Consider the following 21827-nt stretch of genomic DNA (forward strand, 5'->3'; position numbering starts at 1 on the left):
TAGGGTTCAATGTTAACCAATGCGGCTTGGCGCCGCGGTCTTCGACCGCCTACCGCCACGGTGTGTCACGCCAGCGCATTGACCTCACATCCCACTGTCACACTTCTCAGGTCAGGCAGCCGCCATTTCAAGGGCCCACATGGCTTAATTTCTACTGCATCACACAGGCCTAGGCATTGCATTGCCACTCATACAAGCCATTCAATGCATAGTGATTCGTGCACTGTGCAAGCTGTAGTTACGTACCTGTGGGTTGCTTGACTCTGTACTCCATGTTGTCCTTCCTAGGCACCGTCCGCTGGGACTTGCGAGGAGAAGGAGGTATCCTCCCGTGTACCGACCGCTGGTGGACCTGTCGACAATGGAGGAACGTCATATAATACTTCGATACCGACTTGACCGAGCCCCTATACATGAACTGTGTGCCCAGCTGGAGCCAGCACTGATGTCCCCCATCCGCCAACCCACAGGAATTCCCCCTCTGGTGCAGGTTCTGTCAGTCCTCCATTTTTTGGCAAGTGGGTCTTTTCAGACAACAGTGGCCATGTCATCAGGGATGTCTCAGCCTATGTTTTCTAAGATTTTGTCCAGAGTGTTGTCTGCCCTGACGAAATACATGCGGAGCTACATTGTTTTCCCTGAGGAGGGTGATTTGGCCACTGTGAAGGGTGACTTCTATGCCCTTGGACATATCCCTAACATCATTGGTGCCATTGGTGGGACCCATGTGGCCTTAGTACCCCCAAAAGACGATGAGCAGGTGTACAGAAACAGGAAAAGTTATCATTCGATGAATGTGCAGGTGGTCTGTTTGGCTGACCAGTACATCTCCCATGTAAATGCCAAGTTCCCTGGGTCAGTGCATGACGCGCATGTTATGCAAAATAGCAGCATCCCCTATGTGATGGAACAGAGACAACGTGTGTGGCTAATAGGTGACTCTGGTTACCCCAACCTGCCGTGGCTACTGACCCCAGTGAGGAATCCCCGGACCAGGGCAGAGGAACGGTACAATGAGGCCCATGGGCGATCTAGGAGGATCATAGAAAGGACCTTCGGCCTCCTGAAGGCCAGGTTTAGGTGCCTGCATATGACAGGTGGATCCCTAATGTACTCACCAAAGAAGGTGTGCCAGATCATCGTGGCCTGCTGTATGCTTCACAATCTTGCATTGCGACGCCAGGTGCCTTTCCTGCAGGAGGATGGTCCAGATGGTGGTGTTGTAGCAGCTGTGGAGCCTGTGGAGAGTGAAGAGGAGGAAGACGACGGGGACGACACGGACAACAGGGACACAGTTATACAACAGTATTTTCAGTAGCACACAGGTAAGAATCCCCCACACCATTTTACATTTACTTCAGGCCTCCTGCATCTCTACTTTCTGTGTTTCCCCCCAGTTCCTTTCAACTGAATTGTGACTTTCCCTTCCCTTTCCAGATCTGTATGACCCACTGCGTGACTTCTGCTTTGTTTGCCCATGGAGTAAAGCACATTGACATTGGTATGTTGTCATCACAATGTAACTGAACATTTTTGAACCGTTATGTGTAATACATTTGTTAAGAATACAAGCAGACTCCTGAGTGTTTTAAGTGCAATTAGTGATTTATTTAAAGTGCTACATATAGGTCCATGATAGTAAAACGGTGATGGGTGGGGGTGGAGTAATGTCCATGGCAGAGTCCAGTTCTCAGTCGCACAGGTGCATTGTCCATATGCCTGTGGAAGGATGGAGCAGGGCAGTTCAAGGTTGGACAGGGTGACAATGTGGGACAGTGGAATGACATCAGGGGGTATCTTATGCTGGCGGGGGTCTTGGCATCCTACTCTGTCTTCCTTTGTGATCTCAGGTTCCTCTTGCGGGGTGGTTGATCTTCAGCAGGAGGTGGGGTTCTGGTGGCCTGTCGTTGTGTGGGGGCCTCCTGTCCCCTAGCGCCGGCGGAGGTGGTAGGCTGTTCCTGGTCCAGGCTGGTGACAGGGGCCCTTTGGGGTGCCACATGGTCCCGCAATGTGGTGACTATTTGGTTGAGGGCCAGGACGATGTTCCTGAGCTCCTCTCTGTACCCCATGTACCGTTCCTCCTGCTGTGCCTGGATCTCCTGGAACCTGGCCAGTACCGTCGCCATCGTCTCCTGGGAGTGGTGGTATGCTCCCATGATGGTGGTGAGGGCCTCTTGGAGAGTCGGTTCCCTGGGCCTGTCCTCCCCCCCCTGTCGCACTGCAGCCCTCCCAGTTGCCCCGTTTCCCCGGGCCTCTGTCCCCTGGACAGTGTGCCCACTACCACTGCCCCCAGGTCCCTGTTGTTGTTGGGGTGTTGGGTCAGCCTGGGTGCCCTGTAGTGGCGGACACACCACTGATTGACCTGTCCTGGAGACAGAGGCATGGGCCCGCTGGGTGGGAGCTGTGCTGATATTCCCAGAGGGGGTTAGGTCTGCTGTGGCCTGTGTCTGTGTGTGGGGAACCGACTGTCCAGAGGTCCCCGATGGTCCGGGCTGGTCATCAGGTTCTAGGTCGACAGAGCTGCTGTCCTCACTGGGGGCCTGTTCTGGGGGTGGGATGGACAAATCTGGACCCTCCTGGCCGGTGTGTTGGCGTTCGGGCCCTGCAGGGGTAAAAGAGTATGGTTATTGCTTCTGTGTGTTCCATGGCATGCGATTTGTGGGTGCCCTTGTCCCCCAGTGCTGGCATTCCCTTGTGGGAGGAGTTGTGAGGGTGGTTTGTGGGGGGGATGGGTATGTGCAGTGGTCATGCCTAGGTGATGGGTGTCCATGGTTTGTGTTGCCATTCAGGGTTTGGTTTTGGGTTGGGTGGGTTGTGCTGGTGAGACATTGGCAGGGAGGATGTGTGCTGGGGGGTTGGGGGTGAGGGTGGGGGTGTGGGTTGGCATGCTGGTGGTTGGGGGGGGGGGGAGTAGTTGAGATTAGACTTACCAGAGTCCATTCCTCCGCCTACTCCAGCGAGGCCCGCAGGATGCAGGATGTTCAAGACCAATTGCTCCCATGCAGTGAATTCGGGAGGAGTGGGTGGTGGTCCGCCGCCAGTCTTCTGCACAGCGATGTTGTGTCTTGAGACCATCGACCGTACCTTCCCCCGTAGGTCGTTCCAGCGCTTTCGGATGTCTTCCCGGTTTCTGGGATGCTGTCCCACAGCGTTGACCCTGTCGACGATCCTTTGCCAGAGCTCCGCCTTCCTGGCTATTGTGGTGTGTTGCACCTGTGTGCCGAAGAGCTGGGGCTCTACCCTTATTATTTCCTCCACCATGACCCTGAGTTCTTGGTCCGTAAACCTGGGGTGTCTTTGGGGTGCCATGGGGTGGTGTGGATGAGGTGTGGGGTGGTGTTTGTGGTGATGTGAGTGGTGGTGTGTGGTGATGTGTGCGTAGATGTGGTGTGGTTGATGATGTTGGGTTCCTGTGTGTGTTGGGGTTTTCGATAGCTGTGCTCTCTCTCTCTCCCTCTCTCTCGACTTCTCTCCGATTTTCTAGTAGTGGGGGTTTGTGGGTGATGTGGGTGTGTGTTTTATAGTTGCTTGGATGTGTGGGAGTGGTGTTTGTATGTGTATCAGGTGTGTGTATTTCAAATTGTCCAATGTGGCTGTGTTTTGTATATGTGTGTGTATTTTGAGAGCGGCGGTGTACTGCCAATGGTATACAGCGGTTGAAAGACCGCCGCGTGGATTCGTGGGTCGTAATGGCATGGGCGTGTTTGTGTTGGCGTGGCGGTGGAGGTTTGGTCATTTCCAGTTTATCGCTGCCCGCTGATGAGGCGGCCTTCCGTGGATGTCAGGTTTTCGGCGGTTTGGCAGTTGGAGGTCAGAATGACCGTGGCGGTTTACCGCGGCCGCAGCGGTATGATGACGGTCTTCTGACCGGCGGTAAGGGCCTTTTACCGCCGAGGTCAGAATGACCCCCTAAGTGTTAGTGTCCCTGCGGAGTCTGAGATAGAAACCCCATTCCAGGGTAGCGAGGGTTGGGGGCTCCTCTCATGGACATGGCATTGGCAGATTAGGTTTAACATACCTAGCTCTCCTATAGGTAGGAGGTTAGGCTTATCATGATGGGGTATTAGGAAATATTACACACTTTGGTGGTCATTACAACCCTGGCGGACGGTGATAAAGTGGCGGTAAGACCGACAACAGGCTTGTGGAATTTTTTTTGCTATTACGACTGTGCCGGAAACCGCCAACAAAGACAGCCACTTTAACACTCCGACCGCCACGACGGTACAAACAAACAGCTTGGCGGTCACCGCCAACAGACAGGCGGAGGACAAAGTACCGCCCACAGTATCACAACCTACCAATCCGCCACCTTTTCCGGGGCGGATTCACTGCGGATAAAAACACGGCGGAAACAGGAATACCGAAGGAAAAACGCTCACCTCTACACACCTACGAGGAACGAGGACGCCATGGATCCGGAACTCCAAATTCACACCAATACATCAGTTACACCCCCCAAACCCCTTGGAAGAATGCAAAGACAATAGAAAATGAGTGTAACCATTGTTATATATTAAAATTAAGTAGGCAGAAATATATATATACACCATGTACAGAATATATACCAAGCATAGTAGTCCAGGTAGTGCTCTAATAAAGTCCATGGAACACTGGGACCACACGGTATGGGTGAGGCCCACACAAGATCCCCGACCATGATGGAGAGAACATTGCAGGGGCATCAGAGAGCAACTAAACAGGCACCTCAGGGGGAGGGGAAAGGGGGGGCACCTCAGCCGGTTGAGTGCACGATGCCAAATCCACGAGGGGGCCACATGCCCACTGTTCAATCCTGGGGAGTGCAAAGCCACAGTCTCTCAAGTCTCTATAGTGGGTGGTTTGCCCACTGTTCAATCTTGGGGAGTGCAAAGCCACAGTCTCACAAGTCTCTACAGTGGGTGGTTCGCCCATTGTTCAATCCTGGAGAGTGCAAAGCCACAGTCTCACAAGTCTCTACAGTGGGTTGTGTGCCCACTGTTCAATCCTGGGGAGTGCAAAGCCACAGTCTCTCAAGTCTCTACAGTGGGTGGTTTGCCCACTGTTCAATCTTGGGGAGTGCAAAGCCACAGTCTCACAAGTCTCTACAGTGGGTGGTTTGCCCATTGTTCAATCCTGGAGAGTGCAAAGCCACAGTCTCACAAGTCTCTACAGTGGGTTGTGTGCCCACTGTTCAATCCTGGGGAGTACAAAGCCACAGTCTCAAGTCTCTACAGTGGGTGGTTTGCCCACTGTTCAATCCTGGGGAGTGCAAAGCCACAGTCTCAAGTTTCTACAGTGGGTGGTTTGCCTACTGTTCAATCCTGGGGAGTGCAAAGCCACAGTCTCTCAAGTGGATGACAGTCTCCACTGGTTCTGGAGGGGGCATGGTGCCCAGAGTGCTTCATCCTGCTAAGGACAGAGGTAGTGGATGTCTTTCTCCACTGGTTCTGGAGGGGGATTTGTGCCCAGAGTGTTTCATCCTGCCAAGGACAGAGGTAGTGGATGCCTTTCTCCACTGGTTCTGGAGGGGGCATGGTGCCCAGAGTGCTTCATCCTGCTTAGGACAGAGGTAGTGGATGGCAATATCCACTGGTTCTGGAGGGTGCATGGTGCCCAGAGTGCTTCATCCTGCTAAGGACAGAGGTAGTGGATGCATTTTTCCACTGGTTCTGGAGGGGGCTTGGTTCCCAGAGTGCATCCTTCACCCCGAGACGAACTCAGTAGCGTCAGTGCCCTTGCCGCACATGGGCCAGCGGTGCTTGAGTCAGCGGTGCCCTGTGCAGCGGTGCTTGAGAAGGCGGTGCCCTGTGCAGCGGTGCTTGAGAAGGCGGTGCCCTGTGCAGCGGTGCTTGAGATGGCGGTGCCCTGTGCAGCGGTGCTTGAGACGGCGGTGCCCTGTGCAGCGGTGCTTGAGACGGCGGTGCCCTGTGCAGCGGTGCTTGAGACGGCGGTGCCCTGTGCAGCGGTGCTTGAGACGGCGGTGCCCTGTGCAGCGGTGCTTGAGACGGCGGTGCCCTGTGCAGCGGTGCTTGAGACGGCGATGCCCTGTGCAGCGGTGCTTGAGACTGCGGTGCCCTGTGCAGCGGTGCTTGAGACTGCGGTGCCCTGTGCAGCGGTGCTTGAGACGGCGGTGCCCTGTGCAGCTGTGCTTGAGACGGCGGTGCCCTGTGCAGCGGTGCTTGAGACGGCGGTGCCCTGTGCAGCGGTGCTTGAGACGGCGGTGCCCTGTGCAGCGGTGCTTGAGACGGCGGTGCCCTGTGCAGCGGTGCTTGAGACGGCGGTGCCCTGTGCAGCGGTGCTTGAGACGGCGGTGCCCTGTTCAGCGGTGCTTGAGACGGCGGTGCCCTGTTCAGCGGTGCTTGAGACGGCAGTGCCCTGTTCAGCGGTGCTTGAGACGGCGGTGCCCTGTTCAGCGGTGCTTGAGGCGGCGGTCTCCATTGCAGGGACTCAGCTGCTGGCGGTCCTTCATGGCCCAGCGGGGCTTGTGCTGGCGGTCCTTCATGGCCCAGCGGGGCTTGTGCTGGCGGTCCTTCATGGCCCAGCGGGGCTTGTGCTGGCGGTCCTTCATGGCCCAGCGGGGCTTGTGCTGGCGGTCCTTCATGGCCCAGCGGGGCTTGTGCTGGCGGTGGCCTCGTGGGAAGCTGGGCCTGTGCTGGCGGTGGCCTCGTGGGCAGCTGGGCCTGTGCTGGCGGTCCTGTCCTGGGCAGGTGGGCTGGTGCTGGCGGTCCTGTCCTGGGCAGCGGGGATGATGACGGTCTTCTCTGCCATGCTGCTCTTCCTAGACTTGCCGGTTTTCTTGTGGCCCTTCCCCACCTTGGAAGGTGTCACAGCTGACTCCACACTCCCACTGGGACCCCTGGGAGCGGCTTTGGTGGCTGGAGTCTTCCCCCTCTCCAGCCAGGCACTGGCCAACTTCTGATGCTTCACAGGTGGGGGACTGTCTGTGCTGTGGCTCCGTGCCACACTGGCTGCCCTGGTGGCCGGTGCACTTCAGATTCCGGTGACTACAGGCACCACTGGTCCCGGAGATGTTGTGGCTGAGGTGCTAGTTCGGGACCTATGAGACGGACGGGGTGGGGGAGGTGTGGAAAAGAGGTCAAGGTTGGACAGGAAAAGTTTTTTTGACACACTGGGACGGGTCGCTGGAGGGGGTTTGGGAGTGAAGGAAGAGGTGGTGGTTGTAGGAGGTGTTCGTTTGCTGACTTTGGGTGAAGGTGCATGCGCTGGAGGCTGTTGTGAGGTGGATGGCTGTTGGGTGGGTGTGTGCCTGCGTTTATGTACCTTGGGAGGTGGCGTCACAGACACACTGGCAGAGGACACAGGGGACGTGTGAATGGTAGTGGGGGTGGTGACTGCACGTGAGCGGGGTATGGTGGTGGGTGTGCTGGAGAGGGACGTATTGGCTGTAGAGGTAGTGCATGCAGGTGTGAGTGTAGACGAGACAGGGAGGGAGAAGGGGGACGAGGAGGAGGGGGACACAGTGGAGGCAGTGGATGATGGTGTGTCTGCATGTGTGTGATGCTTGCGTGAGTGCCTGTGGGATGCGTGGTGCTTATGTTTGCCTGAGCTTCCCTTGTGTGTTGACGTGTGTGCATGCTGGTCTGTAGGTGTGCTTGGGATAGGCTGGGGTACAGGGGATTGGGTCAGGGTGGAGGAAGTTGGAGGGGGGAGGCTAGACACCGGGACAATGGCTGCCATCAGTGCTGAGGCCAGAGTCTGTAAAGCTTGCTGAAGGGCCGCCAGACCAGAATGAATGCCCTCCAGGAATGCATTTTTGTTGCAACTGCCTTTCTACACCCTGGATGGCATTCAAAATGGTAGACTGCCCAACAGTGAGGGACCTGAGGAGGTCAATGGTCTCCTCACTGAGGGCAGCAGGGGTGACTGGGGCAGAGCCTGAGGTGCCTGGGGCGAAGGTGATGCCCACCCTCCCGGGTGAGTGGGCACGGGGCGAAAGCTGAGGGGCTGCTGGGAGGGTGATGCTGGAAGGGGTGGTGGCGGCTGTACCTGTAGATGGGGGTGGCACAGATGTTGCCGCCACCACAAGGGAGCTCCCATCAGAGGACGAGTCCGTGCCACTGGTGTCCGCTCCTGTCCCCGCCATGGAGCTCCCCTCGCCCTCCGTCCCACTGGTGAAGTCCGAGTCCGTAGTGTGGCCCTACATGGCCATGTGGGATGCAGCCCCCTGGTGCTCCGGTACCACTGCTCCCCCGCCTGATGATGCTAATGCACACAAGAACAGGAAGACCACAAAAAGGGGGGGGGCGACAGAGGAAAGACATGTTGAGTGCATGCATTACCGCTACCGTTGGCGGACACGACAGACACACAAGCCCCCTGCACTACGCCGTGCTCTTGGGCTCCACTGTTCAATTCCTCGGAAATGGCCTACAAGGCTATCGACGACATCTGCACACACAGATGACACAGGGGCATGACTAGGTGTACTTGGCACTCTACAGAGGTGGGGTGGGGTGCCACATGGCCTGCCTTGCGGAGGGACCTTGCCTACGGAACTCGCCCTGGCCTAGGGAAACCCACAGCCCACCTCCCCCACCCAGACCCTTCCACTGTGCGCAAAGTAAGCAGAATGAGAGTGTACTCACCCCCTTGTTGCTGCTGTGATGCCCTCAAGCACCCATCCAACTCCGGGTAGGCCACCGCCAGGATCCTGAACATCAGGGGGGTCATGGTGCCACAGGCACCCCTCCCACGTTGAGAGGCCATCCCCAGCTGAGCCTTCTTGCTCCAGCGGCGAATGTCCTCCCATCTTTTCCGGCAGTGGGTGCTCGGTCTGTGGTAGACCCGCAGGGTCCGGGCGTCCTTGGCAATGGCACGCCAAATATATTTTTTCTGGTGGGCGCTGACCTACATGAAATAACAGGGGGAAGAGTAAGTTATTACCAACTGCACCGTCAAAGTGATAGGCCCCCATCCCTACCCTTGCCATGTGGCACATGCATTCACCGTCGTTTCATACACGCTGCACTCTCCCCCCCCTTCCTTCTTACATCCAGCCCTCTCCACACAGGCATAGCCCATACATCATGCTCCCTGTGTACTTAACTGTTTGTCTGGAGGACCATAGAGTAGCGTGTACTGGGGGAGGACCCCATCCACGAGTTTCTCCAACTCCTCCGATGTGAAGGCAGGGGCCCTTTCCCCAGACACTCGAGCCATTGTCTCTTCCAGACCGAGGTCACAGCAGCACTTGCAGTGTAGGTCCTCTCCTGTCGAAGATCAGGTATCAAGTGACTGAACAGATAGAAAATGGCGGTCACGTCCGCAGCAGTGCGTACCGTCACCGCCGGCGTACATCATCATTGGCTCCTGGGACCCATAGGGTTCAATGTTAACCAATGCAGCATTGCGCAGCTGGCTTCGACCGCCTACCGCGACGGTGTACAACGCCAGTGCAGTTACCTCACATCCCATTGTATCACTTTAGAGGTCAGGCAGCCGCCATTTCAGGAGCCCACATGGCTTCCTTTTCAACTGCATCACACATACCTAGGCCTAGACTCAACACACATACAGGCCACTATTTGTGTATGAATGGTTTTCTGTGTAAACTTTGTGTAGGTACCTCTGAGTTGTTTGACTCTGTGCTCGCTGTTGTCCTTCATAGGCACTGTCTGCTGGAACATGTGAGGAGATGGCAGCATCCTCCGGTATACCAACCGTTGGTGGACCTGTCGACAATGGAGGAAAGACATGTGATTATCACATACAGGCTTGACCGTGCAACAATCCAGGAACTGTGTACCCAGTTGGAGCCAGACCTGATGTCCGCAATCCGCCATCCCACAGGAATCCCCCATAAAGTGCAGGTGCTGTCAGTGCTCCATTTCCTTGCAAGTGGGTAATTTCAAACAACAGTGGCCATAGCATCAGGGATGTCCCAGCCTATGTTTTCCAACGTGTTGTTCAGAGTGTTGTCTACCCTTCTGAAACACATGCGGAGCTACATCATTTTCCCTCAGGTGGAGGATTTGCCTACAGTGAAATGTGATTTCTATGCCCTGGGACATATCCCCAACATCATAGGTGCCGTTGATGGGAACCATGTGGCTTTGGTACCCCCCCACAGGAGTGAACAGGTGTACAGAAACTGGAAGAGTTATCATTCGATGAATGTACAGATGGTATGTTTGGCAGACCAGTACATCTCCCATGTGAATGCCATGTTCCCTGGCCCAGTGCATGACGCCTACATCCTGCGGAATAGCAGCATCCCTTATGTGATGGGTCAACTCCAGAGGCACTGTGTGTGGCTATTAGGTGAACACCTGGAAGCAAGACAGTGGGAATGGTTGTCTGGGTCTGGGGATATCCCTACAGGTTAGTGCATGTCTAACAGTTGACCCTCGCCATTTGCAGGTGACTCTGTTACCCCAACTTGTCATGGCTACTGACACCAGTGAGGAATCCCAGGATAAGGGCAGAGGAACGCTACAATGAGGCCCATGGGCGAACTAGGAGGGTGATCGAGCGTACCTTCGGCCTCCTGAAGGCCATGTTCCGGTGCCTCCATATGACAGGTGGATCCCTTTTCTACTGACCAAAGAAGGTGAGCCAGATGATCGTGGCCTGCTGTATGCTTCATAACTTGGCTTTGCGACTACAGCTGCCTTTTCTGCAGGAGGATGGGCCAGATGGCGGTGTTGTGGCAGCTGTGGAGGCCGTGGACAGTGAAGACGAGGAAGCAGAGGAAGAAGACATGAACAACAGGGACTCAGTGATCCAGCAGTTTTTCCAGTGAGACACAGGTAAGAGTACAGACCTGCCTACTACATGTACTTATACACTACTGCCTCTCTACTGTCTGTCGTTTTCACCCAGTGTATGGTCACTGAGTTGTCACTTTCCCTTACGATTTCAAAGACGTGGGTCCCACTGTGTGACATCTGCTTAGATTCCTCATGGAGTAGAGCTGTGTGACATAGGTATGTTGGCATTACAATTGAAAGAGCATTTTGTCGCTTTAATTGCTAATACACTATTTCAAAATCACAGATAGACTCCAGATTTTTTTGTGCTTTGAGTGTTTTTATTTAAGTGCTCAATATTGGAGGGGGTAGTAAAATGGTGAGGGGTGATGGCGGAGGAATGTCCATGGCAGAGTCCAGTCTATTAGTCTCACAGGTGCATTGCCCATATGGGCATAGGAAGTGGAGCTGGGGCAGTTTCAGTATGGACAGGGTGACAAAGTGGGACAGTAGGATGACAATCGGGGTGGTCTCATTTCTTGGCGGGGGTCTTGGCATCGTGCTCTGTCTTTGTCATGGATCTCAGGGACCGTTTGCGGGGTGGTTCTTCCTCTGCAGGGGGTTGGGTGCTGGTGTGGTGGTCCTGTGGCGGGGCGTCCTGTCCACTAGCGCCGGCGGAGGTGGTGGGCAGTTCATCGTCCATGCTAGTGTCAGGGGCCCCTTGTAGTGCCACAGTGTCCCTCCTGGTGTTTAGTACTTCCTTCAGCACCCCTACGATGGTTCCCAGGGTGGAGCTGATGGTTCGGAGTTCCTCCCTGAAGCCCATATACTGTTCCTCCTGCAGGCGCTGGGTCTCATGAAACTTGGCCAGTACCGTTGCCATCGTCTCCTGGGAGTGGTGGTAGGCTCCCATGATGGAGGAGAGGGCCTTGTGGAGAGTGGGTTCCCTTGGCCTGTCCGCCCCCGTCACACAGAAGCCCTCCCAGTTCCCCTGTGTTCCTGGGCCTCCGTCCCCTGGACCGTGTGCCCACTGCCCCCAGGTCCCTGTTGTTGGGGTGGTGGGTTAGCCTGCATTCCCTGTAGTGGTGGACACACAGCTGATTGACGTGTTCTGGGGATGGAGGTATGGGCCCGCTGGGTGGGTGCTGTGCTGGTGTTTCCAGAGGGGGGAAGCTATGTAGTGGCCTGTGACATGGGAACAGACTGTCCCGAGGTCCCCTATGGGCCGGGCTGGTCATCTAGATCCAGTTGGACAGAGCTGCTGTCATCACCTTGGGCCTCTTCTGTTGGTGGTGTGGACATGTGCGGACCCTCCTGTCAGGTGACGTTGGGTAGGGGTCCTGCAGGGGTATAAGAGGATGTTTATTACATCTGTGTGTGGCATGGTGTGCAATGGGTGGGTGACTGTGTACCCCAGTGCTTACATTCCCGTTTGGGACCTTGTGTGATGATGGTTTAGGGGGGTGTATGGGTATGTGCAGTGGTCATGCTTTAGTGATGGATGTCCATGCTTTGTTGTTGCATGCAGGGCTTGGTGTTGGGATGGGTGGTTTGTAATGTTGGGACATATGTGAGGAGTTGGAGTGCTGAGGATGAGGGTGAGGGTGGAGGTATGTGCTGGCATGCAGGTAGGGTGGGGGATGTAATAGTTAAGATTTGTTTTACCAGAGTCCATTCCTTCACCTACTCCTGCGAGGCCCTCAGGATGCAGAATCGCCAAGACCTGCTCCTCCCATGTTGTTAGTTGTGGGGGAGGAGGTGGGGGTCTGCCGCAAGTCCGCTGAACCGCCAGGTGGTGTCTTGAGACCACAGAACGCACCTTCCCCCGTAGGTCGTTCCACCTCTTCCTGATGTCCTCCCGATTTCTTGGGTGCTATCCCACTGTGTTGACCCTGTCCACTATTCTTCGCCTTAGCTCCATCTTCCTTGCCATGGAGGTGTGCCGCACCTGTGATCCAAATAGCTGTTGCTCTACCCGGACGATTTCCTCCACCATGATCCTGAGCTCCTCCTCCGAGAAACTGGGGTGTCTTTGCCGTGCCATAGGGTGGTGTAGGTCATGTGTGGGGTGGGGTGATAAATGTGCTGATATGTAGTGGGGTGTTGTGTGAGGTGCGTGGAAGTTCTGTGGGTGATGGTGTTGTGTGCCTGTGGATGCTGTTGTTCTTGCTGGTGCTGTCTTGCTCTGGCTTTCGTTCATGATTTGTTGTCGTAGGGGTTTGTGGGTATGTGTTTTATATTGTATTGGGTGTGTGGGAGTGGTGTGTGTATGTGTATCAGGTGTGTGTATTTTGATTTGTCCAATGTGGCTGTGTTTTGTAAATGCGTGTGTATTTTGAGTGCGGCGGTGTGTACCGCCAATGGAATACCGCGGTTGAAAGACCGCTGCGTGGATTCGTGGGTCGTGATAGTGTGGGCGTATTTCTGTTGGCGTGACGGTGGAGGTTTTGTTTTTGCCAGTTTATCACTGACCTTTGGTGTGGCAGACTTCTGTGGGTGTCTACATTTTGGCGGATTCAGAACTGTGGGTCATAATTGCTGTGGCGAAATTTTGCGGCCGTGGCGGTTTGTTGACGGTCTTCTGCACGTCGGTATGCGGCTTTTACCGCCAATGTTGTAATGAGGGCCTTTGTCTTTTCATGTTATTGCAAGATGGTGGGGGTCTTCGTAATAATGACTCTTGTCTTGCACTGTTCATAATCCTAATCATTTCAGCCCATGCAACTTATCGCAGATTGCAGTTCTGTTAAATAAAACTATTGAAACTTTACTGCATCTTCGTTATTGCCTGTGTTTGGATGAGACATGATATATCTGTGAGAAAGGGGTAATCTCCGTTTAACCACTACACTCCCTGAGATGACATACTCTTGGGTCCATGCGTAAAGGCTGCCACAAATCACATTTTACTATTTGGGTTTTTAGTGAGGTGCTGCTAGTGAGCCAGAAGGGTTGGGACGAAAGTTGCGACTTGTTGTAGGATAGGCATAGTCGCCTACAAACATAAATACTGTCATCCTTAAACCAGCAGTCTTGCCTAGAGCAAGAGTCCAAACTATGACAACATTGACATGTTTTAAGGAATGAGCACATGCACTTTAGCACTGATTAGCAGTGGTGAAGTCCTCAGAGTCCTGAGGCCAACAAAAATAGTTTCAACAAAATGAAGGCAGAGAGCCAAAATGTTTGGGGGAAGACCACCCAAATGCTGACCGGTCTGACAGTCAGTTCTTAACTCATTTCAACCCCTAAATATACCGTCACTTTCTCGCTTGTTTTTTTCAGTGACTTTCTGTGGTTTATTTAACATAAACTAAGATCTTGTTATCATATCTATCAGTAACATCAATTTAACCTTTCTTTTTTCCAGTGATTATATAAGTACCTCTCTTACTCAGCTACATAGATAATATGCCCTAGAACTCACCAAGATAACTTTTTAAATATTCTTGTTGTCTTGGTCTCCCCCCCCCCCAAAAAAAACCTTAGTTTAATTTGGCCCCTCCACACTCCCAATAAAATAACTGGTGTCTTCCCACTCTCCTGTACCTGCTTCTAGTTTCCCCCCCCCCTCCCCGTCTGAATCTGCCAGCCATGTTCATAGCTTTCACGAAGAGTAGGAGGCTGGATTTGGTACCTTGCAGACAGTGGTTGAAAGGTGGTCAACAAGGAGAGCGATTCCATGTCAACTACAGGTAATTAAAGACCCTCAGCTCACAAGGAAGATGATTATTGTAAACTCCATAGGGCCACCACCCCTCCTCCTTCCTTGGATATATTGGAGACCTGCGAGAGGCAGGGAGAAGCAGGTGGATCTTCATAAGCCATTCCACTACTTCACTAGGTTCTCTGGTGACCTGCGTAAGACCGGGTAAGACTAGGAAAGTCAGTGCTTTTGTGGATGATACCACAGCAGTGAAAAACACTATCAGTGCAGACCAACAGTTAACACTTAAACCTGCAAATATTGGGAACATATGGCTTCAACTATAAAAGTAACCATTGGAGTTGGTTGGTCCTTTGAGAGTGGTTTGAGCTGTACAGAAGAGATGCCTTCCATCAGTATCTAGATGTATTAAGTTGAGTGTAGGAGTAACAAATCAGTTCTGTGTTCAGTGTGTTTTTGTAACGAAGAATGTGCTAAGCCGGAGATTGGTACACAGCTATTTGGATAAATGCAAGCGCTTAGGAACTTGTTCCTCTATGAGATATTCACCCTTTCTACATGTTTCTAACTGTGGTCCAATAATAGTCTGCCTCCAAATGTTTTGATTTGTACTGCAAGTTTTGTGGGGTAGGAATCAATTATTGTTTGATTGTTTGTACATTTTAGCTTGCTCGTTCCAACTACAGTAACCTGGAATGCTAGAATTGGAAGTGGTTCCCACTACCTTTACCGATGGATTTACTCAAACGGAACAACTAATGCCACTGTTCTTGGACCATCAGAGGTATGTTTCCTAAAATGTAAACGCGTTTCCTTGGAGCTAGTCCATAAGGTAGTTTAGATTGATATTGCCTTTAGGTGGTATGTGAATTTGACCAAGTTAATGCAAGAAGCCCGGTCCCACGATATGTGTATATTCCCGTCGTGCTTCTCATTGTATCCTCTCCTGAAATGCCCCAATCGTGTCATTTTATCTAATCAATGCATTTTATATTTTACTGAGCTTCATATTGAGTTTCGCATTGAATCCATGTCATTTTCTATAACAAGTGTTACTTGTGCTGTTTCACGTAGTATGGTACTCAATTTATCGACTTAAGAAGACGGAAAGTCTGAGTTTACTTTCTCGGTATTAAAACGTTGTGACCTACAGGTCATACCCGAAGTGCACAACAAACTTAAATAACGTGCTCAGCCATCGTTTCTGTTTTTGGGCGAAGGGACACTAAATTCAAAATGTTTCCACTACAGTATCAGGTAGGTCGAAAATAATGTTACCACTTTGATGATTTGTCTGCAATCGTTCTTCAAAACCAAATGCTACAGCAGCTAGGTCCACACTTATCAAAGATACCCTAGCTCAACTATTTCCTTCTCCTGTTTACAAATCAAGTAAATGTTTTTGTTGCAACAATGACGATGGAAAAAGCAAGGTTGCTGCTCAAATTTGGCACCTAACCTTGGCTGAAAGCATTTGTTCACAATTCTTTATTGACATTAATAGTACTGTGCAATAGATCTTTCTAATGAGACTGAGAAACGGCGATCCACGCTGCTTTAAGTGATGGCGAGGTAACTTGTTCCTATAAAGGTTTCTTGAAGACATGACCTCTTTTATTAATTGTGCCACCAATGAAAACAGCAGTGCGACTTCAGCATGGATCCAGAGCTCAGTTCATCATGGCTTGCATCTCTCTTTCTGCTTCAATCCCAGATCCTTTACCTCTATACATTACACCCAGTGCCTTACTCGTATATCTCCAGAATATTCGGCCTAAATTTAGGTCTGGCTTAATGAATGGCACAAACAGCATTCACTGAGCCAAACCTAAAAAGAGCAGCAGCACAAAGACAACAGGTGTAAAACTGAAAGAGTCGAGTTGGTAATTCTGTTGGCAATGATACTAGGAGGAGACAAGGTGGCATTGAATCCTATTTGCTGTAAACTACTGCCAATCCATTGACCTCATGTGCCTATGCATTGATGCTATCTGCTTATGTCCCTTAGAATTAAGGTCATAGTCTGTGCAGAAATAGTGCTCTGTTGCGTGTGAAAACTGATCTAATCACTTGCCTCTCTTCCGTTGTAGTTGACACTGAAATTCTCAACGCCATCGATTATGACTGTACTGCTCAGAGTGGAGAATGAAATTAGCCATCTGTGGGCCAAGATGACCACGACAGTCGAGTATCCCATCTCCAATATATCTATAAGTGTATCTCCGGCTACTGTGAGCCACGGAAGCATGCTAGAGATAGCTGTTCAGCCGCAACAAGACTACTTAATCGCCATCGACTTTGGTGACGGGACTAGCCTCACTGCCTCATCTCAGCAATTGGCTCCCGTGACAGGATGCCTGGATGGCCCCCTTCCCTGTTCCGTTTTTGCGTTTGAGCACAGCTATCCTGCGCTAGAACGCTACAATGTGTCGGCCATAGTTTCGAACACAGTGAGCACGCTGGCTCAGACCACTGAGGTGCTGGTACAGGAGCCTGTCACTGGCATTGGGGTGACAGTGACGACACCGTCCGTCATTAGGCTGGGTGACTACATTAATGCAACCGTTTTTGTGGAGTCTGACCAGGATTCGGATTTATCTTTCCAGTGGACATTATCCTGTTCTGACCAGAGCTACACTACTCACGGCAGGTAAGAAAACATTAATTCCTGAAAATTACAGTAGTTCAAAAAAGTTATTCCAGAACTGAAAATGTTCTTTCTGTTACTGACACTTTCTGAGATCCCCTCTATATACTCATGCAAAAACACCAAATGGAAGTCCTATTTCACTTACTTAACTTCACACTACACAAGGAAAGTATTGTTTCCTAGGGATCTTCCACTTTTTGTACCATTAAAGAAAGACGCAGCGGAAAGACACTTTTCTTTTAGAGATTTTAATGCTTGCATTTTATTTTGTACACTTTTTTTGTTCTTGTTTTTATTTTATGTAGTTTGTTGCTGATAATTCCTTTTCTTTGTTTAAAAAAAATATTAGACGTAATTAACACAATTAAATGAACTGCTTGGCGCCTGTCCTGAAATATATTAATCGAATTAAGAAATACGTCCCACATTCAACACCGCTTCTTGAGTCCTTGTTTAGAAGGGGTCGCAGTAGAGGTCGCTTAATAAATCTTGTTATTGGCAGGACTGCAGGTTTCCGACTGAGCTGGATTTGAAAATGATTGTATGCTTTTGTAAAATGCCTGTAGACCGAAACATCGAAGCAGTGTTCCGGTCATTCACTACTGTGGTAAATACGCCTTTGCAAATCCCTTAGCCACAGACAAAACAGACTATTTGTACTTTTTCTGAAGGTAACAATTGTAGTTGTGATATATGCATGTATGACGTATGTAATGTTTGTATAGTGCAAACATAGCAAGCGGTAGTGGAGTACGGTACAAGGTCGGAGACAAGGATACAGTCAAGTCATTAAAGAGGTGCTTGGTTTGCGGAATGTTACTGCAACAAGATGACGTGTTCTGAAGGCAGAGAGTAATAGAAAAAAATGTTTTTACACCTTAGTCTGTTAAACTGTGCGATGCTATTTCCTTACATTAATAAAAATCAACCATGCTATCAAAGCAAGCAAAACCTGACCACCACACTAATTACAAGCACACATTGAACATCGTATACAAATTTGATAGCATCCATGCTAGTCATAAGCCCATATTTGAGAAGAACAGGTCTAAAAAATTGACACCTAAGAGATATAAAATATAAACAATCCACCAGAACAGTAGAGGAGCGCACCTTTGACCCACAGCTACTGTCTTTATCCTTAAAGAATTTAACTCCAACTTTTTGTGTGTAGACTGGGTTCAGCCCTACTCGAAGTTTTAAAATTGCCTTTGGCATGGAAGTATCTGGAAGATCAGTGAGCTATGGATAGACAGTTAAAATCTGCCATGACTATTTAAAATAGGGTGGAATCCTTAGAGGTAAGGTATCTTAAATCTCTACAGCTAGATTCCCAAGCACTTCTGCTTTCATTAAAAGGGCCTGGGCATTAGTTGTAAAATCATTTATGTTAAAATATTGAGTCAACCTATTAGGTTGCTACCCTACACATCTTGCCCACCGTAACTCGCTGTGACATATTTCCTTGGGGCACAGGGCTGACACTTTTATTTTAAAAGCAGTTAGCTGTTTGTGTCCGAACCGTAGGATTAGAATGATACAGTGAAGTTCCACGAGTTCAGCTTGGCTCAAACTTTAACTGCTTGAACCATGGCAAATGGAGGAAGACCTAAAAAAGCATTTATCTTTTGTGCCTTGAGCTATGACCTTACATTTCTGCCCCATATAATATTTTTGGGGAACTGTCGTTTATATGCAGAAAGTGCATGCTTTATGGAAGGTATACCAAAATCACTTTTGAGTTTCAGAATCCCACCCACATTGGACAGTGCCTGAGTGTTTAATGTACCAGGGGTCATTTCCACTGTAGATTTCTATTCAACACCACACCTAGATGTTTATGAGGGAGTTTCGTTCCCGACTATCTCCAATCATCTACTTAAAAGGCTTGCAATGTTACCAATTACTAATGTATTCATATTCTCTGTTAATTTATTTGTTTTGCAGTATTTATTAAAGGCATCTTATTATCTTTGAAGTCCCACTTGCATGACATCCAGGATGACTAAGTCATCCCTGTATAGTAAACATGGTATATGCATTTTCATGCCCTTGGGGAAAATGCGTAAGTGTTCTGTATGAAGGCAGGCAATTCAGTGAGGTACAAGGCAAACAAAATAGGAGTTAACACGCAACACTGCTGTAATCCATTATCATTTAACATTTTGGAATATAGTGCACAGTTTTTATTTAAACAACCTTGGCCCAGTTCTGGTGTAATTCGTTTAGTTTCACACAGCTAATAGGCTTCTGGGTATATTTATGCCTCTTAATGTTCCCCATAGTATAACTCTGTTAACTAGGTCAAAGGCAGAGCAGAAATCAGCAAAGCAACAAAATAAGTTTCCCCTGTATTTCTATCGCTTTCTGGCCCATCGCCCAGAGCCTAAAGCAATGATTAATCGTTGAGTGCCCCTTTTCAAAGCCACCCTTCTCAATAGGCACTAGATTATTATCATCCATCCAAGCCTCCAAGTTTTACAGTATAGCCTTCGAGAAGATCTTGGTGCCTACATCTATTAAATTAATGAGGACATTTTCGGGGTTGTTCTTTTTCAGAATAGGGTTAATTATCACCCCTTTCCAGCTAAAGGGAAATTATCCTGAGATAGTTAATGCTTTAACCCCTTCGATGCCAGGCCTTTTCCCCTCCTGTTCCGAACCTTTTTTTGGGCTATTTGTGGCAGTTTGCGCTTAAGCCCTCATAACTTTTTCTCCACATAAGCTACCCATGCCAAATTTGCGTCCTTTTTTCCAACATCCTAGGGATTCTAGAGGTACCCATGCTTTGTGGGTTCCCCTGAAGGAGACTAAGAAATTAGCCAAAATACAGCGAACATTTCGTTTAAAAAAAATAAATAAATAAAAAAAAATGGGAAAAAGGGCTGCAGAAGAAGGCTTGTGGTTTTGTCCCTGAAAATGGCATCAACAAAGGGTTTGCAGTGCTAAAATCACCATCTTCCCAGCTTTCAGGAACAGGCAGACTTGAATCAGAAAACCCAATTTTTCATCACAATTTTGGCATTTTACTGGGCCATGCCCCATTTTTACTATTTCTTTTTTGTGCTTTCAGCCTCCTTCCAGTTGTGACAGAAGTGGGTATGAAACCAATGCTGGATCCCAGACAACTAAACATTTCTGAAAAGTAGACAAAATTCTGAATTCAACAAAGGGTCATTTGTGTAGATCCTACAAGGTTTTCCTACAGAAAATAACAGCTGAAATAAAAAAAAAATGAAATTGAGCTAAAAAAAACAGCCATTTTTCTCAACGTTTTACTCTGTAACGTTTTCCTGCGATGTCAGATTTTTGAAAGCAATATACCGTTACATCTGCTGGACTCTTCTAGTTGTGGGTATATATAGGGCTTGTAGGTTCATCAAGATCCCTAGCTACCCAAAGCAAATAAATGAGCTGCACATTGCAATGGGTTTTCATTCTATACAGGGTATACAGCAATTCATTTGCTGAAATATAAAAAGTGAAAAAAAGAAAACCTTTGTATTTCCAAAATGAGCACAAAATAAGGTGTTGAGAAGCAGTGGTTATTTGCACATCTCTGAATTCCGGGGTGCCCATACTAGCATGTGAATTACAGTGCATTTCTCAAATAGACGTCTTTTTTACACACTGTCTTACATTTGGAAGGAAAAAATGAAGAGAAAGACAAGGGGCAATAACACTTGTTTTGCTATTCTGTGTTCCCCCAAGTCTCCCGATAACAATGGTACCTCAATTGCGTGGGTAGGCCTAAAGCTTGAGACAGGAAACACAACATGGACACATCACATTTTTACATTGAAATCTGACATGTGTTTTGCAAAGTGCCTAGCTGTAGATTTTGGCCTGTAGCTCAGCCGGCACCTAGAGAAACGTACCAAACCTGCGCATTTTTGAAAACAAGACACCTAGGGGAATCCAAGATGGGGTGACTTGTGGGGCTCTGACCAGGGTCTGTTACCCAGAATCCTTTGCAAACCTCAAAATTTGGCCCAAAAAACACTTTTTCCTCATTTCGTTGACAGAACGTTCTGGAATCTGAGAGGAGCCACAAATTTCCTTCCATCCAGTGTTCTCCCAAGTCGCCCGATAAAAATGGTACCTCGCTGGTGTGGTCAGACATAGCGCCTGCGAATGGAAATGCCCCAAAACACAATGTGGACACGTCAAAATGATCAAATACAAAACTAATTGTTTTTGCTGGGGGGAGGGGAGGGAGGTGGCATCTGCGTTTTTGGTCTTGGGCTCAGCAACCATATAGGAAAACCTACCAAACCCAAACATTTCTGAAAACTAGACACCCAAGGGAGTCCAGGGAGGTGTGACTTGCGTGGACCCCCCCCCCCAGTGTTTTCTTACCCAGAATCCTTTGCAAACCTCAAAATTCGGCAAAAAAAAACAAACACTTTTTCCTCACATTTCGGTGACAGAAAGTTGTGGAATCTGAGAGGATCCACAAATTTCCTTCCACCCAGCGTTTCCCCCCAAGTCTCCCGATAAAAATTATACCTCACTTGTGTGGGTGGCCCAGGTGCCTGCAACAGAAACATGCAAAAAACCTGTAGAGATTGAGGGAATAGCACAGCGAGTTGATAAGAACATCATTTTCTTTTATACATCTTTTCGTCTGACTCTGCTTTGGGGACCCCCACAAGTGAAGTATCATTTTACTTGGGAAGCTGAGGGGAATGCTGGGTGGTAGGAAATTTATGCCGGAGCGGTGATCCTACAGAGAAAAGTGAGGAAAATATGCTTTTTCTAAGCACATTTTGAGGTTTGCAGAGGAGTCTGGGTAAGAAAATGTGAGGGGATCCAGGCA

At 49.7% G+C, this 21827-nt stretch overlaps 1 protein-coding gene across 1 annotated transcript in view; it reads left to right on the top strand.

The window, feature by feature from the left end:
- PKD1L1 (polycystin 1 like 1, transient receptor potential channel interacting) overlaps nt 1-21827 on the top strand; it is a 1079023-nt gene that overhangs the window by 253528 nt on the left and 803668 nt on the right. The window contains exons 12-13 of the mRNA XM_069216140.1: nt 15025-15142; nt 16449-17008. Coding sequence (XP_069072241.1) covers nt 15025-15142; nt 16449-17008 — 678 coding nt within the window. The remainder of the gene's footprint in view (nt 1-15024; nt 15143-16448; nt 17009-21827) is intronic.

The sequence above is a fragment of the Pleurodeles waltl genome, chromosome 2_1, assembly GCF_031143425.1.
Source record: "Pleurodeles waltl isolate 20211129_DDA chromosome 2_1, aPleWal1.hap1.20221129, whole genome shotgun sequence".
NCBI classification, from domain to species: Eukaryota; Metazoa; Chordata; class Amphibia; order Caudata; family Salamandridae; genus Pleurodeles; species Pleurodeles waltl.